Source organism: Mizuhopecten yessoensis, unplaced genomic scaffold (assembly GCF_002113885.1).
Source record: "Mizuhopecten yessoensis strain PY_sf001 unplaced genomic scaffold, ASM211388v2 scaffold11173, whole genome shotgun sequence".
NCBI classification, from domain to species: domain Eukaryota; kingdom Metazoa; phylum Mollusca; class Bivalvia; order Pectinida; family Pectinidae; genus Mizuhopecten; species Mizuhopecten yessoensis.
In genome coordinates, this window is record NW_018408916.1 from 386,617 (window position 1) to 411,183 (window position 24,567).

Below are 24,567 nucleotides of genomic sequence, written 5' to 3' on the forward strand. Positions count from 1 at the left end.
AAAGAGAAAACGAGAGAAGGAGAACCTCATGGCGCTTTTTGTCCAAGCTGGCGGATGTGTTAACTATTGACAGGGAATGAAGGCCGTCATCGAAGGAGTTTGCTTCTTAAGTATTACAGAGAGTTTTTGTTGGTAAACACCATACAGAAATACAAATATATACATACGTAGGCCGGTGTCTGAATATTTACATAAACCACATACAGGCGCGACAGTATAGAAAATCTAACGCAAGGCACACACACCAGTAACATTGGCAAGGTGAACAGTTTTTTTTACAAATTGTCCACATACATGGTTGATATGAAACGAACATATAGAATATAAATAATAAATTTAGTGTCGCATTTTAACATATATACAACTTTGTCAGGACAAATTATATAAATAGGACATGCAAGGTATTAGCGATTCTACTGAATATCACAGTCTACAACAGAAACCATTTAACAATCCGCCAACATGACGCGAAATCAAACATTAGGTTGTATATCCATATGAAGCATGGTTTGGCCACGAATGAATGTGTTAGTTAATTAAAATTTAACGAATTTAGTCCACACGCAGCACACCATTGTCATGACCACTACCGTCAACTGACATCAACATTGACACGTGCATCACACATCCGCCGGTGTTGTAAGTATTTTCCATCAAATATGTCAATAAAACCATTCTTGTTGATTTGTCCTCAATCAAAATGTTGTATCACCCATGCGCATTCCTGGTTTAATCCATCGACAGAGTGTGCGTTCTTCCCCTGGGACATAGCAACACACGCGCACGCACGTAAGCACGTGCTGCACTTCTGATGACCGAGCATGCAATAAATACATCAAGTATGACAGAAGCTATCCCACTGCTGCCGTTGATGTCGACACTAATTGTGGGAAAATATTTCCTTTGTGGTCAGTTCACGGTCTCGTTCAAGTTTTTCATTTGTTCGTATATAACGGGCCTTTTTTGCCTCTTCATACGATGAATCAAAATTTGGCAGCGAAAACATTGTCTTAAGGGAACCGTCCGCATTGTACATATCCGGGTCTAAAACGGGTTTCCGGAGCAATTCGTCGACCTGTTGTTTGGACATCCGCCGTTCTGGCCGCGGTCGTGGCGCATCTTCAGGTTCCTGTTTGCCGGGGGAAGCAGAAATATCGCTGTTGGTGTTACCGGCCGAAATCTCCGGGCCAGCTGATGTTGTCCCTTTACGATTGTTTTGTTTCCTGTTAGATCCGGGGTCTGATAATGCTGACCCTTGACCACTGATATAGTCCTTAGTCAGTCTTTTGGACACTTTGTTCCGTACATTGGCCATATCAATGTTCGCGAGTGTCGCCAAATCTAATGACTCGTTTTTCTGTGACAGATTTGACTGTAAGGAGCTCCGCAGTGAAGTTTCTGGCACTATCAGTGACGACGTGTAAATGTTGAGATGTTCCTTTTGGTGCTTCCCCGCTTTCAGTTTATGTTCTCTATGTACCTTTGTCGTCCCTTCTTTAAGAACGCCCCCTCTCGCTTCCCCTGATCGAGCATCTATGGTAGTCGCCGAGTTAATAACCTCGTGTTCTATGCCAGGTCGCGTTGCCTCTGAATAGGACTGTTCCGCTTGATCGGATTCAATTTTGCCAATCTCCGTCAATCGTTTAAAAGCTAAGCGCGGCGTATCGATATCGATCTGATTGATTGAGGAGCGATACACGGGAGATTTAGCACCCCTTTCACTGGGCGGAGGTGTTCTAGTATAAATCTGTGTGTTGTTGTGCAAGTCTCCAAGATATTTGATGATCATAAAACCGTCGACTTCACCGTCAGCGCTATCTATGGACTGTCCTTTTAAACCCACGACATGGTCCATACTTTCTTTCGACTTTTTCATTTCGTTCGTAGCAACGTTTGTGTTTGTTTCTTGCACCGGAATATCTGTAAAATTGAATACAGGGTGATGGAATTTCTTATCAGGTGTCAATAAAGTTTTGTTAGTTGGTTTATGTATGCCCTGTCGGATTTTCTCTAATTGACGTTCAGCCATACTCTGTTCCTTACTTAGTGTCTGTAGATTCCCGGTTGCTCGTGCCGGACCCATCGTCCGTATCCGGCCTAGTTCTCGTGCAATCGCGCGCTGCTCATGGTTCACCTTTTCCAGATTTAATTTGTATACTGCTTCCGGTCCATTTTTGCCTCTTAAGTTCAAATTTAATTTCCGGTCCTCGCGCTTATTACGCTCACGTGCGACTTCTTGTGAACGGTACGTTTTGAGTAAGTGCCCACTCATTTTGGCTGTCGTAATATTTTCAAATGAAGTCAATTTGAAATAATCGTCAAATCACGTGTAAACATTTCAATATAGCACTGTTGCACGCGCACCACACCGACAGCATGCGTCATTAGAATTAACAAGCACTGATTGCTATTTCTGACGTTGTTAACCTAATGGATTCCTATGTGTTGAAAATCAATTCCAGTCTGACTCCCCAACCTGCAAATCATTCTTCACCTGTGGAACTCCCAAAACTTTAATCTCGCCATTACGCATATCTGTAACAAAAATTAAAACAAAAGTTAAATGTTTGGTGGCCATTTTTTAATTTTTGAACTGTTTACATGTGTTTATTAATGAAATTTTAAGGATGTTTATAAACTGAATTAACAACACTCGTTTGGTAACTATCAATCAAACCATTGTGTACCCTTTTATACGTACAAACTCGCATATATTTGTGTATTTATTTTCGTCTCAAAGCTCGATATTATAAAGACAATTAAAACGTCCACAACAATACCTGTACAAATTAGCCATCGTGACTTAACTGCCAACCAATGACACATACAATTACTTCAAGGTGGGTGCGTTACGACTTGGCACACCGTATACGTAAATAAGATAAATCTATATTGGTAAGGTACGTGCATATTCGTGAATCATTGATATATATTTCTTGTTGAATATCAAATATATTTTTCATGAGTACGACATTTTTTTCTGCTTCGTACTCGTGAAAATATAAACAAAATCTGATGTACGAGTGTAATTCAATGGAAAACTATTGAAATACATCTATGTTCACATTATCCGCTTTTGCAGACCGTGAAAAGTATATAAAGGAGTTTTTTTTGTGTCAAATAGTGTAAAATGACCAACATGTCAAACTGACTTAACAATATGGACAATCGTTATAAGATCGATATATCTTATTGTAAACACATTTGTGGTAACGTGATCTGACCAATGTATTTCCCTGTAATTGTACAAGGACGAAAGGTATATGGTTCTGAAAGAGCCCTTGTACTTCGACTGTGAGCAAAAAGAAATACAGCTACATACATGTGCAACATTTCCCACAGGGAAAATCTGACATGATGTATTGCACAGACAAAACACCCTAACAAATATATATTTATCCAGGCTTGGAAAATAATTATACTATTCTACAACTTGCATGTTCGGAATGTTTAATATTGATACATTGTACACCCATACACACTGGCATATCAATGCACAAATTGTTTACCCCGTTTCCGTTCTTATAGGGCAAAGAGCTTTTAAAGCAAGGTAGCGATTTTGGTTTGTTACCATCTGACGCATGTAAACATTTATACCTTAGTAAACAAACTCAGCACATACTTTATTACGTACGATAAATTCCTTTCAATGTTTTCCTCTACATTTACGACACGATGTTCACCCATGATAGCGGTGTCACCTTGTGACCTGGGAGATGAAAATCTCTTCGGCAAGTTTTGGCAAGCTTTAAATTCACGAGAAAGAGGAGAAACTAGATTTGTTAGCTTTACACAAGTATACACAGTCATATCGATCGATTATGTAAATATTTGTGTCGTTTCTACATTTTGTCTGACATAACAGTTAATTCAATTTCCCCAAGAGAGCTTGGGTTTGATTCCCTGATCGGACGTGTAAAATAGAGTTCCCTCCTACACAGATTTTCTCCGGATACTCTGGTTTTCTTCCATATAAAGACATGTACGCTTCCATTCAGGCAAACAAAGGTGACTTTTAAAAGTATAAAAAAAGCAACGTCAGCTATTCTAACAGAAACAAAATCCAATACATATTGATACAACACCATGAACTGTAAGTTGCAACCCATATAATCACAAGTGCATTCTTAACAACACACAAAGTTATATGGCTGTATGCATGCGTAATTTAAAAATAAACATTAAAATATTTTCCTACTTCATTGAAAAGTATGATTTCAATTTTATTTTGGTTCAAGTGAAAACCATTATACTTCTTATGGTCGTACTTGTAGCTTTTGTATTCGGTAACTTTACGATGGGATACAATGGCTGTACGTGCCGTTATTAACCCGTCAGAGGGGATTGTTCACTTTTTGTTACTGCTCTGGCGACTCCATTCTGGACAGACTTCGTTCAATATTCACTTACTGCTCTAATATGAGATTATCTCGAACTAATTCGTGTTTAAAGTTTCCAAGGTCAAGGTCATCCTAACTATTTATAGAAAATCGTTGCCATCACTTTAGTGAATTTATTTCTGAATAGATTTCGACAAAACTTCATACATTTGTGATATGATATGATAATATCTTGAGCGATATTATCGATATATGTATATAAATAACACACCTAAAAGGAGAATAAAACTACAAGTACGAAACAAGAATTGAATTGAAACGGACTAACCTGAAGAAGGTCTCTTTAAAAACATGGACAACAACATACTATCAAAACTAACATTCAAAAGACACAATCTACCCTCGATGAACAGAGACCGAAAAAAAGAACTGAATAATTCAATAAAGCAAAATCTAAGAATACGCGAAAGGCATGGGCCCTATTCAAAGAACAGAAGAGAATAACACAGAGAAATATATGACAAGCCCATTGGGATTCTGTTAATTACACACTTGAAAAACAACTGGAGGAGGGAAACAAAGAGTCGTTCTGGAAATACATAAAGGCAAAGTGACAAGATAAAATCGGGGTGCATGTAGCAGGTATCGTGATCGAAGGTGTGTTACATCAGGTTTTCAACAACTATATATGGCAGACAGGCTAGTGTGACAAAATGTTACAAGACTACAATGACAGCCCCTTATCAGAACGACGGAGACAACAGCGACTGGTGTTTTGTTCTGTAAAATTGTAAATGGTAGCCATGCCCCCTGACACACTATTTGTATTCAACACAAGACCATTAAAAGGAATAAAATACTTAATCATAATCATGAAAAATAAAAACACCCCCTCATTTATTCCATCTACGGGCGGTTATAGACAGGAACAAACCATCAGATCACATCATCAAAAGCTAAGGTGTTGAAATCGTCAAGGCTCTGCACTAGAAGCACATAGAGACGAAGTGAATAATGCTCACTCATTGTTCCTGGTAGACATATGCTCGGCGGTGAGCCAATTACCAGTTACCTCCAGATATTCCGTCTTTGCGTATGGCAGAGTTATCTTCTCTTGTGAGCAGGTATTGATTGTTACGTCATCGGTTTGTGTGAGAAAATTACGTCGTTTTCTCAAAAATTGATTACACTCACAAACCAATAACGTAACAATCAATACCTGCTCACAAGAGAAGATAACTCTGCAATACGAAAAGACGGAATAGATGCAGTTTCTGTGTATGACGGTGCCAATATCAATGTGAAGGTCACAATCATTATTATTTATAGAAACAAAATAACTTTTGTTATAGCTCTGGATACTTCAATCCTGAACCGAGTTCCGTGCAATGCTCATACATTTGTTCGGGGTAACGTGTATTGTATTTCATTTTAACAAATTTATTGATAAAGTTGTTACAAGTTAATCGGATGGGATAACAGGCAAAGCCTATATAAATTCTCTCCAATGGTGGCTAAAATAATGGATTATGTAGCAATAACTAAAAAAAAATATGTTCAAGTTATCTTTGTGTGTATGAAATAAGGTAGCAAATTGCAGCCCCCACGCGCTCGGTATGACAACGGTATCTACTAATGATGGAGCCGCACTAGGATCTCTTTATAAACACCTCCGTATGTAAGAGAGAAAACATAGGTGTCAGAAGTGTTAGAATTGGTACAGACAGCAGATCAGGTATGGTCTCTTCTGTGTTCCTTATAACAAGACAAATAGAAATAACCCGAATCTACAGGAGTACCATATAAGTCGTATCAGTGGACCATGTATTGTGATACAACATGCTTATTTTCGAACGTCTCGGAACATGCAGAGCTGTAACAAGTTTACGCTCAAAGCTCGTCATGTCAACCTTGTTCGGGACCATGACAGACTTAGTGACTGGTTTATATATAAACTTTATTTATTTTACAACAATTATGAAACACGTTTTTCCAACTTATATTAATCACTCTTGTTGGCCTGGATGTTAGCACACGGGAGGTCATAATGTGGGAGGAAACCGGAGTACCTGGAGAAAACCCATGTGGTCGGGCAGGTGACCCAAAAACCTTTTCACGTCCGATCGGGGAATAGATCCCCGGTCGCCTTGGTGAAAGGCAAGTGCGCTATCCACTGCGCCACCCGACCACCCGGTCGTCATTGGTTTGATATGTCCGAGTTTGAATACATGGGTACGAAATCCACTTTGAAATAAATGATGTTTTGGAGAAAATCAAGTTAGAAATTACGACTTTGAATTTAGGTAATACAGCATTTCAGTCTTCGTTCCCGTATGACGAGACAAATATGTTCAAGGGTCACACAGAGTTCAGAGCTAACGTTCTTGACGACTACATCTAAAGACTCTTTGTTTGCTATATAAAGTTTTGTATAGCTTTGCTATAAAAGGGTTATCTGTCTTCATTGTAGTTAAACACATGATCTCTATGGTATATATCGATATCTATAAACCTACCCACATCCCCGTGTAATATACTTAAGTTTCATTTATATAGAGTAGATAATACATTTTCTTTAGGATTCGTTACAGCGTATAAGATGTCCAATGCCTTGTATACTGCTCCAACAATTTCACACAAACAGTACATACAGACCGGCTTAGGATTCTATAGGTATGTAGTTCTGTTCTTTGTACCTGTTTACTGGGAATACACATTGGAGGACCAGTTTAGAAGCAAATACCTGTTTAGCATATCTGATTTATAGTCAATACGTATACATGAAAACCTCGATATAATGTCCCTCGTTTCATTTGTCATCTCATTTACTGCCAACATATTTCAAGATGCCTTTTCGCCTTTTCTAAAGAAATAGTATATATGTTCCCTCAATTTATCGCTGAGCCCCCTTATAACGCCAACATTTCTCTTGACAAACGGTGGCAGTATAACGAGGTTTTTACTGAAAATGATGCGATTTCGGAATAAGATTGAGGGAGGCGTCGTCACACTTGACTGATTTCTGTCAGCAATTCCAGGCATTAAAAAAGGTATCTGATGTTTTGGTTCATTGTTATTCATATTTAATTTATCCACCGAGGCACATACACCATACTTACTAGTAAATCTACTATTATGATTCAACATTGGGTATCAAACATACTTATTTCTCCCACACTCGATGAGTGTATTCCGGTTTGTTCCAGGGAAAAGATCAACATGTATTTATAAGGTTAAACTATGGCAACTAAAAATTGCTGTATGAAATTCATCATGGTGAATATCAAGAAAACAATTGACTTTTCATGGAGATGGCTTTTTTCTTGATCGACAGCGACGTTGTAGTTTGAAGATAAGTAGAATACATTTCTTTAATTATTACTTGAAAATCTCAGTGAAAGGTTTTAGAAATTGGCGAGATGGTGGTCGTTTGTGAGTGTTGGGAAGGAGTGATATTTTATTTTCATTGCTAATAGGAGAGACACATGTATTCTTTCATATGTTACTATGGGCGAATTGAGAATTTCCCCTTCGTGAATCAAAAATCTATAATGGAATATAAAACCTACAGAATGTACCTGTTAGACATCTTTGACACGCGCAGAGCGATGTAAACAAGATGGCGACAACTAACAGCAGTCGAGTCGCTGGTACCCGCATACAATTGAACTAACCGAATGACGCAAACACGTTTTCTCATTTATGTTGACTGTTTTAGTTTTTGAGCATACAATTTGACAAATAGTTATTTGATAAGGTCTAAAAATCATAAAAAGGGTGATAATTATGGCTGTCGCACGATCGTATGATTCGGGGTGACTTTGCCCATTACCAGGATGTGTAGTGCCATTGCGAATTCTATTTGCAGAAAAAAATAAGCTGCTGCGTACAGGAAAACAATGCTGAATCAACGGTAAAAGTTGACATTGGGACGTCATAGACGTGAAATATCACAGATTTTATTAACGAGGATTTCAGAACACTTTTTAAAAATGAGGTATCATTTTGGGTACACTGACGTTACACTTGCTATGGAATATCAACTCTCTTGTGTCTACTTTGGGGTATATACAATAACTTTATCTACTATGAGAAAGACTGAGTTATGATTTCCCCCCGAAAATATTTTTATTTATTCCACCTCCTTGGAATAGTACTCCATTCATTCGCCTCAAAGAGACTTGTACCTCGACAAAGCGGCCACACATTTTGTGTTGTTCTGTCCAAATAGAGGGTATCGAATGTATAGCCGTACACTTGATTAGACAACGTCAGTGTGCTGATAAACTGCTCCCAGACGAGCTTTAGTCCCGAACTCACATCACCGTACACAACCGCGGGTGTCTACGGGTGCAATATTTACATATGTATTTCCATTTTCATGTAGGGTGATTCATGAAGCTTAAAGTGCGATGTTTAGACGGGAGTAGTATGTATTTGATCAAGTGATACACACTATGCAAATTCGAGAAGCTTTATTCGAAGAGACGGCGGTAGGTGTCTACAATACGCCATTATATATCTACATTGTAAATAACATTTCGGGTATCAACAGGGCCGTGTGTCATATGTACATTTGTTCAATCAGAAGTACTCTTTTTTTTGTTTTTGTTTTGTTTTGCTGCCTATTTTTGTATTGGTATATATTTATCTGTATCTAAGAAATAGGAATAGTAAAGTTAGGCTAAACAACAAAGGACTAAGGGAACGAATTTCACCGTTTATTCTCCCTCTGGAGTATCACCTCCAGTGTCATTTCTTCTGTTTGTGCACTCTTTCGCGAAATTACTTGAGGGGGAACTCATGGTTATTGTTGAGGGGTTACGCTCACTTTCGCTCTCATCCTCGATATCCAGGGGTTACGCTCACTTTCGCCCTCATCCGCGATATCCAAGGGTTACGCTCACTTTCGCTCTCATCCTCGATATTCAGGGGTTACGCTCACTTTCGCCCTCATCCGCGATATCCAGGGGTTACGCTCACTTTCGCTCTCATCCTCGATATTCAGGGGTTACGCTCACTTTCGTCCTCATCCGCGATATCCAAGGGTTACGCTCACTTTCGCACTCATCCGCGATATCCAGGGGTTACGCTCACTTGAATATCTCATAGCAAAATCGAAGGCTAACTGTGCGCCACCTTGTGGACGAGACGAGAAGACTAGTTTGGTCCTTTGATGTACATCAAAAGAATATCGCGGTCGCGTAACGGTAAAGCTTACTGGTTTTTAAGTCGGGTTTCGTTCCTCTGTAATCTTCAAAGGACATGTATCAGCCTAGATATTGGTCATTTTTTTTACCCTTCACCCATCAGATAGCTAGCCGCATACCTTCAATTTTGTTATGACATATTCCAGGAGTGTAGAAATCGAAATAGAGATTAACCCCTGGATATCGAGGATGCGAGTAAACTAATATTATGAATTCAGAACAGGTTGTAAATATATTTGCTGGTGCAAAGGGTGATAACTCTAGGGTCGTCTGACTGCACCACAACCAATGCTTTTAAAAACCACTCTTCGTCGTTTTATAATTTGCTATTGATTTTCTTTGATTAGATATAGGATTTGTTGTGTGACGAATAGTTACACAGATTTAAAGCAGGTTTACATGGGTCACCTGCAAACAATATAGATAACCAATAATACATTTCAAAACGGTTTTCCCTGGGTCTAGTTCAGGGCTGGCTATGCATTAAACTCGTATTGCACATCACTAAGTCGTTTCCAGTGCCGCCATTTTTGCGTAATCAAAATCGTATATCAAGGTGATTCCCTTTTGCCAGAACAGACATCAAAATCCGATTATTTCAGCCCTATTTGCTACGTTTCTCCAGACCATGTTCGTATATGAATTTCTTTCATGCAAAGGCTGTGTATTTCGTTTACCTATGCCACGTCGATTCGATAATCCAGCCACATGCGTTCTCAGCATATGAGGCTGGACAGGGAAACACTGAACTACTGGGACAATTTAGTATGCATAGAAGTCAATCAGTTTTTTTAAAATACTGTCTGGATAAAGTCAGGCAATTGAGATCGATGGGTTGGTGTATTCGACTTTACTCTGATATGACCATGTAGCAATAGCTAGGTCCATACCGATTTCAGAAGATGACCTACTCTTTGTCACGACCAGAACATGCTTGGAACACTGCATTTGCTTATTTTAGTCCCCCAATATTTGATATAATCTAACGAGGGAAAATCTAAAACACATACACTACAATGTTAATTAATACAAATAAGACAATAACAATCGAGAAAATAAAACCTTTTCAAAATAAGCTTTTTGTTTTGAAAAATGCGTTTTTGCAGATGATTTTTCTTCAAAACAGTAGGTATACATTACCTTAGTAAAACTGGCTTATGTAATCCTAAGACTCATTTAGAAGATTGAAGAGAGAGAGAGAGAGAGAGAGAGAGAGAGAGAGAGAGAGAGAGAAGAGAGGGGGTGGGTTGGGGTACGGTGAGAGAAGAACCAGGAGACAGGACTGGGGTTGGAGGTTGGATAGAGAAGAGTGGGGTTGGTAGTTAGTCAAATCTACCCGATCTTCCCAGGAAATGCCGTGCAGCCTTGGCTAGTTTCATATTACCATTTGGTGAGATGTTGGGATCACCTTTACAAAGAATATCTACGTTTATGTCGCCTTCGTACCATTCTAATTCGGTAATGAGTGTTCTTCGTAAATTAGAATACAAAGGACAAATAAGGAAAAAATGATAACAATCTTCACAGGGATGCACACACCCGCAATCAGCTGAACCGACTAGATTTGCTCCGAAAAGATCATAATTTAATGAGCTAGCTCGATATCTAAGACGACAAAGGAGTATATTTAATTTTCTCGGTCCATAGTTTACGAAATGCTTGCTAAACAAATTATTTACTACCATAGACTTTTTTACATTAGACTTAAAATAATTTAGTGAGGGTGAGTTTCTTACAGTGTTGTTCNCAAATTGCTGGTTTTAACCTATACAAACATTTGGATATGAATGTATGGGTTTCTCGCTACTCAAATGACATCATATTTCATTTTTATTATGAGAAGTGCCTTTCATATAATACATATTGGTTTTATGTATAGGGAGATCGTTTGACCTCTAGGCTTAGCTGGAAGTTAACATCTCTGAAAACACTGTACAAACTGTTATTTATTGAAACATTTCCAATTATGTTTTGCCGAGATTGTTTGACATTTATTAATTAATTAATTAATTAATTATTAAAAAAAAAAAAAAAAAAAAAAAATATAATAAAACCGAAGGCAGATAAAAATGAAAGAAATAAACGAAAAGAAATATATGCAAATATATATGAAATATTTAATAAAGCTAGATTATACCTATAAAATAAAACGACACTGCTAGAAAAACTTCGTGTGTTAAACATATCAGAGAATGTTTCAAACATTAATATTTACGCACGCCTATTCACGAGAATGTGAAATGCTAAGAAAAGTCTATGTTACGCGTGCAGTATTTTACATATAGTAAGTTAGACAACTCCCACAGTGTCACAGAAAACGTTACTTTGACCTTGTGCTAGATTTCTATATAAAATTAAATTCCGGGTTATTTCAAATTGGAGGGAGACATTCATTATCTAAATGTTAAATATAAGTAGATTCATAATGATAAATATTTCTTCTAGTTTAACAGGGACGATTTGTTTTCATAATTAGCTTCGCCTCGGGTGACTATGGGTTTTTGAGGGTTGACAATATTCACTGTCACCTGCTAATGAATGTCATATCTATTTTGTTATGCCAAAAGTCTTTGTAGCTCATAAACGGCAGCAAACCTCGATAATGACATCTTGTTTGTTGATAGTCTGCTGTTTACAATCGCTATCGCACCGGCGCTTGATAAAATTGGCTGTTGTCGTCAAACGTTCTTGTGACCATCACGGTGGGGAAACGAAGCAGTGAACGCACATTTTTCGCGCATGTGATAGTTTTCACTGTCTCATGGCAATATCACCCGCGCCACTTAAACCCAATGTATTTTCGGAGGGTGACAGAGTTTTTGGTTTAATTTTCTCCCAACCAATCAAATAGCTAGAAATTCACTTGAGGTGTAACAAATATCAATACTTACTGGCGTACAGGTTGATTTCCGAGTCAAGCATACAGACATTATATAGCTGTCTAAATATCGAGATTGTTATATCACAAGTAAACATGTAATGTCTGTTTGTTTATTGTTTGGCTCGGTATAAATAGGTTAATATACAAAGACCGGAAACAAACATAATAATCCCTATGCAAAAATGTCTTATGACTTTTGCAATGGTCTAGAAATACATACAATAAGATTTAACAGTTGTTTCACAGTTGTATTACAGTAATTCAACCAATTACTTTTGGAAAACTTGTTGTTTCCACAACTTAGAGGTAGGGACTTGCTGATGGCAACTGATGCTTTTATATCTTTAGTTCAATTGAAAGACCATTAAAACTGTACATTACCTATCGCTATTAAGAAAAATCTACATTTGGATACTCTTTATTACCGCAAATCCATTGACTATGTTGAGTCAAGAGTACAGACTACTTTAACAGAATCAAATGCTCCATACAACCATCAACAGTACAATGCGGTGATCAACTTAAACATATATTTTCTTAACCACGCGTAACACCAACAGTCACCTTACATTCCTTTACAGATTCAACATCCATTAAAAAAGTTACTGTCAGGCACCCATAGGCAACTGGAACTATTCTCACTATAAAACACAGTCATATACAACCAGTCACAGCTGTCCCTAGTAATCTATAGCAGTCATATACAACCCGTCACAGCTGTCAAACGTAACATATACTTAACAGTCATATACAACCCGTCACAGCTGTCCCTTGTGATCTATAACAGGCATATACAACCAGTCACAGCTATCCATAGTAATCTAAAACAGGCATATACAACCAGTCACAGCTGTCCATAGTAATCTATAACAGTCATATACAACCCGTCATAGCTATCCATAGTAATCTATAACAGCCACATACAACCCGTCATAGCTATCCATAGTAATCTATAACAGTCACATCCACCCCGTCATAGCTATCCATAGTAATCTATAACAGCCACATCCAACCCGTCACAGCTATCCATAGTAATCTATAACAGCCACATACAACCCGTCACAGCTATCCATAGTAATCCATAACGGTCACATACAACCCGTCATAGCTATCCATAGTAATCTATAACAGGCATACACAACCCGTCACAGCTGTCCATAGTAATCTATAACAGTCATATACAACCCGTCACAGCCATCCATAGTAATCAATAACAGTCATATACAACCCGTCACAGCCATCCATAGTAATCAATAACAGTCATATACAACCCGTCACAGCCATCCATAGGAATCCATAACAGTCACATACAACCCGTCACAGCCATCCATAGTAATCCATAACAGTCACATACAACCTGTCACAGCTATCCATAGTAATCTATAACAGTCACATACACCCCGTCATAGCTATCCATAGTAATCTATAACAGGCATACACAACCCGTCACAGCTGTCCATAGTAATCCATAACAGTCATATACAACCCGTCACAGCTATCCATAGTAATCTATAACAGCACATACAACCCGTCACAGCTATCCATAGTAATGTATAACAGCCACATACAACCCGTCACAGCTATCCATAGTAATCCATAACAGCCACATACAACCCGTCACAGCTGTCCATAGTAATCTATAACAGTCACATACAACCCGCCACAACTATCCATAGTAATCCATAACAGTCATATACACCCCGTCACAGCCATCCATAGTAATCCATAACAGTCACATACAACCTGTCACAGCTATCCATAGTAATCTATAACAGTCACATACAACCCGTCACAACTATCCATAGTAATCCATAACAGTCATATACAACCCGTCACAGCCATCCATAGTAATCCATAACAGTCACATACAACCCGTCACAGCTATCCATAGTAATCTATAACAGGCATATACAACCTGTCACAGCTATCCATAGTAATCTATAACAGTCACATACAACCCGTCACAACTATCCATAGTAATCTGAAACAGCCACATACAACCCGTCACAGCTTTCCATAGTAATCAATGACAGTCATATACAACCCGTCACAGCTATCCATATTAATCCATAACATTCACACACAACCCGTCACAGCTATCCATAGTAATCCATAACAGCCACATACAACCCGTCACAGCTATCCATCGTAATCCATAACAGTCACATTCAACCCGTCACAGCTATCCATAGTAATCCATAACAGTCATATACAACCCGTCACAGCTATCCATAGTAATCTATAACAGTCACATACATTCCGCCACAGCTATCCATAGTAATCCATAACAGTCACATTCAACCCGTCACAGCTATCCATAGTAATCCATAACAGGCATATACAAACCGTCACAGCTGTCCCTAGTAATCTATAACAGTCATATACAAGCCGTCACAGATATCCATAGTAATCCATAACAGCCACATACAACCCGTCACAGCTGTCCATAGGAATCTATAACAGTCACATACAACCCGTCACAGCTATCCATAGTAATCCATAACAGCCACATACACCCCGTCACAGCTGTCCATAGTAATCTATAACAGTCACATACAACCCGTCATAGCTATCCATAGTAATCTATAACAGTCATATACAACCCGTCACAGCTGTCCATAGTAATCCATAACAGCCACATACAACCCGTCACAGCTGTCCATAGTAATCTATAACAGTCATATACAAGCCGTCACAGATATCAATAGTAATCCATAACAGCCACATACAACCCGTCACAGCTGTCCATAGGAATCTATAACAGTCACATACAACCCGTCACAGCTATCCATATTAATCCATACCATTCACATACAACCCGTCACAGCTATCCATAGTAATCTAAAACAGTCACATACATTCCGCCACAGCTATCCATAGTAATCCATAACAGTCACATACACCCCGGCACAGCCATCCATAGTAATCCATAACAGTCATATACAACCCGTCACAGCTATCCATATTAATCCATAACATTCACATACAACCCGTCACAGCTATCCATAGTAATCCATAACAGTCACATACAACCCGGCACAGCCATCCATAGTAATCCATAATAGTCATATACAACCCGTCACAGCCATCCATAGTAATCCATAACAGTCACACACAACCCGTGACAGCTATCCATAGTAATCCATAACAGCCACATACAACCCGTCACAGCTGTCCCTAGTAATCCACAACAGCCACATTCAACCCGTCACAGCTATCCATAGTAATTCATAACAGGCATATACAACCAGTCACAGCTACCCATAGTAATCCATAACAGTCATATACAACCCGTCACAGCTATCCATAGTAATCTATAACAGCCACATACATCCCGCCACAGCTATCCATAGTAATCCATAACAGTCACATTCAACCCGTTACAGCTATCCATAGTAATCCATAACAGGCATATACAACCCGTCACAGCTGTCCCTAGTAATCCATAACAGCCACATTCAACCCGTCACAGCTATCCATAGTAATTCATAACAGGCATATACAACCAGTCACAGCTATCCATAGTAATCCATAACAGTCACATACAAGCCGTCACAGCTATCCATAGTAATCTATAACAGTCACATACAACCCGTCAAAGCCATCCATAGTAATCCATAACAGTCACATACATCCCGTCACAGCCATCCAGAGTAATCCATAACAGTCACATACAACCCGCCACAGATGTCCTTAGTAATCCATAACAGTCACATACAACCCGTCACAGATGTCCCTAGTAATCTATAACAGTCACATACAACCTGTCACAGCTATCTTGTGTAACCCACAATCAAACAAAGCCATGAATTTAAATGAACGTTTGTTACCTGTATGACTTTTTGATCATCATAAAATCGCCAAGATAACGAATCGTTACATACCCAAATACCCATTTAACCACTAACAATCATCAGAACACCACACGATATCCATACTTCACTCATAATTCCACCTCTCGCCTTTAGTTATCACCAACAAACGCCAATAAAACCCACACACGTTGATACCAACATAGAACTTTCGATAACCTCCCATAGTCATTCATTACTATAAAATACATACTCAAATACCAACATTTATCTTGTGAAGCTCTTAAACCCTACAGGGAATCAGTATGATTTCGCATGGCTTTACTTAAAAAAAAAAAAATGATTTCCTTTTTGTTTGGTGATCGATGCATCATTTGTTATACAGTTTGTAACTGACTACGAAAAAAGTAGCCCTCACCCCCTATGCAACCTACTTACCATCCATATTTCCGTAAACAGTCAAGGCAAACTAAAACATGTTATATAAATGACCCTAGAGAGCCTCATAGAGCCACCTGTACATAGTAGCAACACTTTGTGACCGCCAAGCCTGTTGTAGATCTCATATAATGAGGTACAGTGAATTCTCGATAATCCATCCACATTCGTTCCCAGGACATGTTCCTGGATTATTAGACAGATGGATTACCGAATCAACTGTGTAAAGCAAACCGACAATCCGTCCTCTATCTGGCCACATAGTGAAATAACCAGATTATTGGTGACTGGATTGACGTAGATCGACTGTATTGTGAATATTGAAAATAAGAACAATACATATATCATAGTATTACATGATTGAACAGGTGTGGTACCTTACCGGCGGCTGCTGTCTCACAATGTAAGTGTTTCGTAGTAAATGGCCTCAACTCATTGGTAAACAACGATCCCACATATAAAGTTTACACGACTAATAGTACAGGTAAGCCCTCCAATATGCGAGATACGACTACATCATCGTCTCTGTCATTAGTAGATAGTAGTAGACCTGTTATGTTTGGCTATAAACTTCTGACATTTAAATCAGTTAGTCACACTGTAATATAAAACCGTCCCTTTAAATGTAATGACATGAGAGCAGTAGATTGATAAATAAATATAAACCGATATCACGATTTGATAATAATTAAAAAAATCTTAGTCATCGTGTTTTAATACCGCAATGATATCGTACATTATGGTTATAGGATTCCGGGTCTTTCTATTTATGCATTCATTTCAAATCATTTCGTTCCAAAAATAATTCTATTTTTTGAGTAAACACGAACTGCTTTGCAATGAATATCAATAAAATTGCCGTTCACATTCCAAGTTATATTTTTTCTTTTCAAAACGTAGCGGTAGACGCAATTGAAAATACTAGTACATTGCTCAAAAAAAAAAAAAAATAATATTATAAACTATGGCTGTACTTCAGCACGAGCTATTGACTTCTTTTATTTGAAATCAAACGTCATTTTCGTCAAGAATTCATAGCAGTTTTTCGTTTCAACTATCAATACTATACACAGAAAATATTTACTGAAAAAATATGTGTAAAAAATGACTGTATATTAGGACGAGCTGTTGACCTTTATCCCGGTGCAGCCTAATTTAAGTATTATTGACATCAAACCTCAAATTCCTAAAGCATATACATCATATCCAGTTTTAAATTGTCAAGCATTTACATAGAAAAACATTTATTAAAAAAATGTCTATCCGCTCGAGCTTTTGACCTTTATCCCGGTACATCATTGTTTTATTCAAAGTTTAAACAAATATTTATATTTGTTTGACATCAAACGTCCTATACAGTTTCCAGTTTTTCCAGGTATAAATTACCACATTACAACCATAAAAAAACATTTAATTGAAAAATTATGTATACAAATAACATAAATATGTAACATTTGGATACTATTATTGTAAAAAGATTTTAAAAGTTCATACACAATCATTGTTTTAACAACAATAGTAGCGTACTAACAGACCCACACTTTAAAAGTATCACTAGTACCGCTACGTTGTCAGGCTTTTGTTAAACATTTAAATGCATACTTATGCCGTGTTCTTATCGTAGACTTATAAACAATGTGGATGGTTTGTCATGAGTTATAGAACATATAATGTTACTTTGGCGAGGAGTGGGGCAATCCCTCTTATTGAACCTTTTGCAGGCTAATAGTTTCATGAATCATGATATTCTAACCCTTTTCCATCCCGCACAAACCCATTTTACACGAAAGGTCGATGTATATTTAATTTTAAAGAATATATATATTTATCATACTCATCATTTTTAAAATTATGGGCCTAAACAAGTCTTTAACATTTTTGTGTGCACATTCATATTCAGCGTATATTTATATTGATGGAATGTCAATATGCTTACAATATTCGAAAGAATTGGACCGTGATATCCAACACACAATTAACATAAATCGCTGCATTGATTTCTTTCTAGACAAATACAGTATTGATATCAATAGCTGTTTCACTAGACTTGTTTTACATTCCCGTATAATAGATATAAAAAGAGTATACACTTACCGCATTAATGATATCCAAGGTAGATATTCAAAACAAGACATTACCATATATTTATACCCGGGTTTACCTATGTTCTGTAAGACCCAAGTTTAACGTGGTGGCTCTCGTCCGATACGTACACCTGATGTTTGAGATTATTGGATAGAAGGACATCCTGTATTATGTGTGTCGTCTTGTATCGTGTCTCGTGTGTTGTGGAATTAATGTGCATCATTATGTTACATTAACTGTTGTTATTGATGTTTTTTATTTATTCAATACAAACATCAATGCGATAGTTAATGGAGGTATATGATTGAGTCTATGTATATGCCTATTACAAATACCTTCGGTAACAGTTAAGGTGACTAGGTGTATTACAAATTGAAAATTAAAAAAATGGAAATAGCGTTACGTAATGCATATTTTGAATTAAAATGACTGCTTTCAGCTTTTGAATCACATTAAAACCCAACACGCAAATAAATTAAAGCTAAAGTCATATTTTATACATTTACACTCGGCTTATTGCAAATTAATTGAAAAAAGACTTAATCTTTTCGTATTTCATATAATATTTTCAATGAATTACAGAATTAAAACCAATTATGAGTGTAACAGAATATGAGGTAGCAAATATTGTATAATAACAATACTGTATGTAACAGAATATTAGAAAATGGATGTAACAATGCTGTATTTCAACAAATGTAGCAACGCTGTATGCAACACTATGTACATTATAACGAAATGTATAATATTACCAATGTTTTTCAATTTGGGATTATGTCGCATATTAATAATTCGTCGAAAGGTTTATTCGTTCGAAGAAAACTTATTTACTGGTATATGTATTGTTTGATATCTTTGCATTGTTTCTATATGGGGTCAACTCTTTTCGCAAATGAACGCAAAAACACGATACGATATATGAATATTGATTGATATGGTGGATTAAATATGCCTTTCTACTATCGATTGATTTTTCCAGAATGAAGTACAACATATTACAGATACGGTATCAACAATGAATCTATATAATCACCATATACCATATTATATTATTGCCAAACCTCCACTTTATCAGTCAGTGTCAACATTGACTATAGGGTGAGGAGAGGAAATTTAATATCGGCAAAACTGTAAATCTTGTACGCATTTACTAGGGATACATCAACCCAATAACAAACGGGTAAAACTGATGATTTGTTCGTTTGCCCTCCAGACCTACCATGAATACTATATGGGAGGAATACAAAATTTGATAGTGTAATATCACATTGTTGCATAAAAAATCATTTTTGATATTTGGGGAGGGGTCTCTGAAAACAAAATGATAGTTTAAAAAGCATGTGATTCCAGACTTTATCATTCTTAAATAGTCTTAATTGTCGAAATTGCTTTAGTAACATACTGGAAAAGAAATGTATGTTACAACGGTTGTGTATGGCGGGTGTAGCGTTCTTCAAAAAATCTGCATTTGCATTAAAATATATCAGGTTCATTCTCAGCATAGCGTGATGCATATTCATAATGAAGTGTTTTTCCGTTCTAAAATGCAGCAAAGCAAGTGTAAACAATAATGGTAGGAGATAAAAAAGATTGTAACCCTGTCTGAGTCAAGATATAATCGCTGATGTCTCAATGAACAACACAATAGCTAACACTCTAGTTTCTCTTTATGTTAATAGATTGATATCTTATGTTTTAGACTGGTCTGAACATTTAAATATAACAGTCCTTTTAACTGACTGACATTACATAGAGGTTTTGATGAAACCATGACGAGGGTATCTATAATCGAACATGTGGATACCCTAGTATAACATTTCATTGACATACGAAGATGAGTGCTTCGTTAAAATACACTAACTTTTTATATCGACATGTAAAATAAATTTACTTATTGTCAATTTATCTAAATACACTCAGACAAATATTCTTGACTCTTATCAACGAGTGTGGGTTTCTCACCGGGGATTTAATCCCGAGGAGATATTTATCTCTTGGGACACTCTCACAGACATTCCTGTGGTAGAGGTGTTTGTCTATAGCCTATCATATATCATTAACCATTGCCGATATGACGTTATATACATATCTTGTGTTTAAATTGGAGTTTTTAAGGACAAATAGACTACAAAAAATAAATAAAACCCTCCTATTTTACAGTGAAAGAATAAACATATATATTAGTGTTGTAAAACTAGACTTTAGTTATAGATCCGGTTTATCGAGAACTTTTCGTGTTAACCACTTAAGGTTCATGACACCTTAGCCCCCCTCTGGGTGTTGGTCAGACATATTATATTACCCACACATGGAGATAACGTTCTAGAGTGATTCTCGTTTTTTATTGCGCCAATCAACCTTACTTATAACGTAACCATTATAATTACATTAGTTACTGTGATTTCCCTCCCATTATTGTGTGCTTGCAAAGCGGAAATGATGAGTTGTCTATTTCCTTTTGGGAGAGGTTCACTTATTTGAAATGTTCATTTCACTACTCGATTGACTAATTGATACTATTGGATAAACTACACTGATCATACTTGCCAAACCTTTGGAGAGATACTATCGATTTTCACACTAATTTTTGAATTTTGAAATCAGTAGAATTACCTATATCGTTCTTGTTTGTTAAAACCAATTTCATTGAACTGCTTTAACCATGTTTTGCCAAATAAAAACTACGAAAATAAGTTTTATAGCATTTGAATTTTTTTCACGCGATTTTCTACCATATCCAAAACTGGAATGTTTGCAAGTGTGCAGGATTTTGATTCATAAGACAACCAATGGGGGATCTCTATAACTCTCGTCAGTGACATAAACATATCTCAAATCAATAAGATACTTACAAAATGCCGCAAGATGTCCATTGCTGAGATTATTCTATAATTATAACTTACTGCATATACGGATATTACATAAAATATGTATAGAGTACAATACTGTTAATTTCAAGAGTGACGAATTTTGGTTAAAACCTGCCTGTCGTAAAACCAGTTCGGAACCAAACACCACATTTATAATAGAAACACAGAGGCACGGACAGTCTTTCAATTTAAATGTAAAATACAAGTACAAATATACCTCAGCGTCAACACACAACAAGGACAAGGACAACGTGAGAAACCATGGTGACATTACAATAACTCACATCACATGTGGCATCACCATAGATAAACGCTTCTTTGTACATGTATAGTTAGTTAGCGAGATCGTCACATACTATACTCAGAATGAGGTCAAAAAATCACGAGTTTTGTCTTTTCCATTAAAGATAACATATAGTTCAATACGAAGTTCCCGATTTGTTTTGGCAATGTTTTTTATCCGTCTTGAAAGGAGGACGAATACATGTCAAATCAATCATGTGTTTAAGGCGACCGGTATGACATTTGCCTTGTCTGACATTTTTTCTTATCTGCCGCTGAGTGGCAGGTCCTATAGCGAGTACGTGTAAATAGAGGCAGACGTCAGTCGTCAGACACGAGAATGGAGATTTATTGATTGATCGGGATTACCTTTAACATCTAAATATTCGGGAAAGTCAAAACCTCTCCTACTGCTGTAGGTCTAATGCTAAAACATCGGTGAAATATTGCAAACGCGTGTGAATACGATATCAGGTATGGCGACCCGATGATTTTGTTTCTTACTCAATGACACAGACTACAGCACACCGATAGCTTAACAATAGGACGTGTCTTCGACAATTTATTCATTACTGTAGATAGAACGATACCATTTACTAATTCTTTGGCAATGATAAGCACACGGCATTGTCGACATGTGCTATTCATATTACGATAAGACAATTGAGGGAGGACAACACTTTATACGAATTTGTGTATAACACATCCCAAAGCCCACATATCGGGCAGTCACGCGTGAGGTATTCTGGTTTACGTAAAAAAATATTATGAGAACGTACGATTAGTCTAAATACAAATGCATTCCATATTTTGTCGTTTTCTCAGAGATTGCTCCTTTCCTCTTAGCTGCAGCTATACTTCTTTTTCGTTTGGCTCCAATTTTTATTAATACATTCCTATGGGAATTTTATTGATATTATGTCACTACAAAATCTTGTTTGCGAAGATATTTGGATTTATTGTTGTTACGTATGGGGTTCTGTATTTCCCGCAAGTGCGTCTGACAGTTCGAGGTTTAAGCCAAGTTGGTTACCCGGTATCTGGTACGACCATGTTGGCACGTTAACAAGCCTTTTGTAGAGTCTGGGTGACGAGACCAAGATCATATCACAGTCAACATGCTTTTAATAATTATAAAATATGAACTTTGGTTGAAGGGAACATATGGTTATATGGACCTTGTTATCAGATATTAATCGATTCGAAGTTGAGGTCAATATAGTTTTTTCATGTCGAAACCATCACTTGTTCATTTAAATTAATGTAAGATATGAGGGTTTTTTTTATAATTGGAAATCCTCAAGACAGAAGAACTGAGTTTAACAGAGAGCGTTATGACGTTATAGTGTGTCGAAATGAAGAGAATGTTGACCTGTCGTATAAGAGAAAGTGACATCGAGTCAATACACTGTAACACTTACACTGAATGTCACCATCTACATATACTATAATTTTTTCTTTTTAGATTGATTATATTTCAGAAAACGGTAAAGATAACTCAGAATATATATATACATCAATTCAAGTATAATATTAACCAAAATATGTTTTTGAACATCGATAGATAACGGTATTTAAAATAGAGTATTTGTTCAAACGTCAGTAGCAAGTTAAACGCTATTATATACTGATTGCATACGTTTGGACATTGTATGGGAGAAAGTTAAATAGAATTCTTATTAATTAAGACGTTCGCTTCAAACATTCGTATTCAACATTTACCTGATGACATACATGTGGATAAATATAAGTAAAGACAGTTTGCTAGAAACATTTCGGAACAAGTCGAAAAAAACAGATGTAAAGGCAACTAAAAAAAGAAACGACACATTTTACATAGATGTCATGTTCTAAGAAGAATGCAAGCACCTATATGTCTCACAGTTTAGTTTACCTTCTGCTTTGGTATAATTGGTCTTTGTATTAAGTTTACAGAATCACAGTGTAAGGTCTGTATCACAGGAACCTCAAAATGCAAAAGGAGGTACCAGTTTGAGAATTTAGCAGATTTATCTACGTACCGACACATACTGCATATTGCAGAGATAGTTATCCCATTCTGGATTAATCATCAAGCATAACTAGAGGTGGTCACAATGTAAGTGCTAAAGAGGTTAAGAAAAGACAGACTGTTGTTTCTATATACTGCTTAAAACACTGAACAAGAGACACATCTGAAACTTTCTAAAACCAATATATCTCGTATGTAATAACTAATTTAATAATGAGAATATTTAAGATTCAGGTAACTTTATTTAGGATTCAGGTTACTTACCTTGTCCAGGTGGTAGATGTTCCCCAATATACTTCTTCAATGTCCAATTAGTGTCGGCCGAAGGCTTTTAAATAGCCAACTTGTCATAGTCACTATCGGTTACTAACCTGAACGTCCAGTCGTTATCGTAGACAAACAAATTAAGACTAGATGTAAATGCGTAAACTGGGTCAACTTGTTAACACGTATCCAACGTCTTGACTCCCTTTGCCATTCAATATTAATGAAAAAGGGGATTTATTAAAACTGGCATGCCCGAAAGAAGTCAATGTCAGTTCTTTAAAAATCCTTTTAGTCGTCTATATTGATTATACAAATGTTATTAATGCAATGCCATGCCCACACAGCATGGGTGAACTGACAAACCGCCCGTC

At 36.9% G+C, this 24,567-nt stretch overlaps 1 protein-coding gene across 3 annotated transcripts; it reads right to left on the minus strand.

Moving 5' to 3' along the window:
- Positions 1-269: 269 nt before the first annotated feature.
- LOC110467463 lies at positions 270-24,567 on the minus strand. Of its 3 annotated transcripts, none has more exons than XM_021524649.1 (2): positions 24,194-24,567; positions 270-2,535 (listed from the first exon to the last, which is right to left on the minus strand). In XM_021524649.1, exon 2 carries the CDS (start codon positions 2,270-2,272, stop codon positions 881-883), a length of 1,392 nt encoding a protein of 463 aa, XP_021380324.1. In that variant the 5' UTR covers positions 2,273-2,535; positions 24,194-24,567; the 3' UTR covers positions 270-880. The 3 variants fall into 3 exon arrangements, with proteins under 3 accessions (XP_021380324.1, XP_021380326.1, XP_021380327.1); XM_021524651.1 differs by lacking the exon at positions 24,194-24,567 and adding an exon at positions 17,064-17,232; XM_021524652.1 differs by lacking the exon at positions 24,194-24,567 and adding an exon at positions 16,682-16,700.

Bases quoted from the DNA above. Each gene is read 5' to 3' on its own strand.
- LOC110467463 (XM_021524649.1), bottom strand. From the start codon at position 2,272: ATGAGTGGGCACTTACTCAAAACGTACCGTTCACAAGAAGTCGCACGT.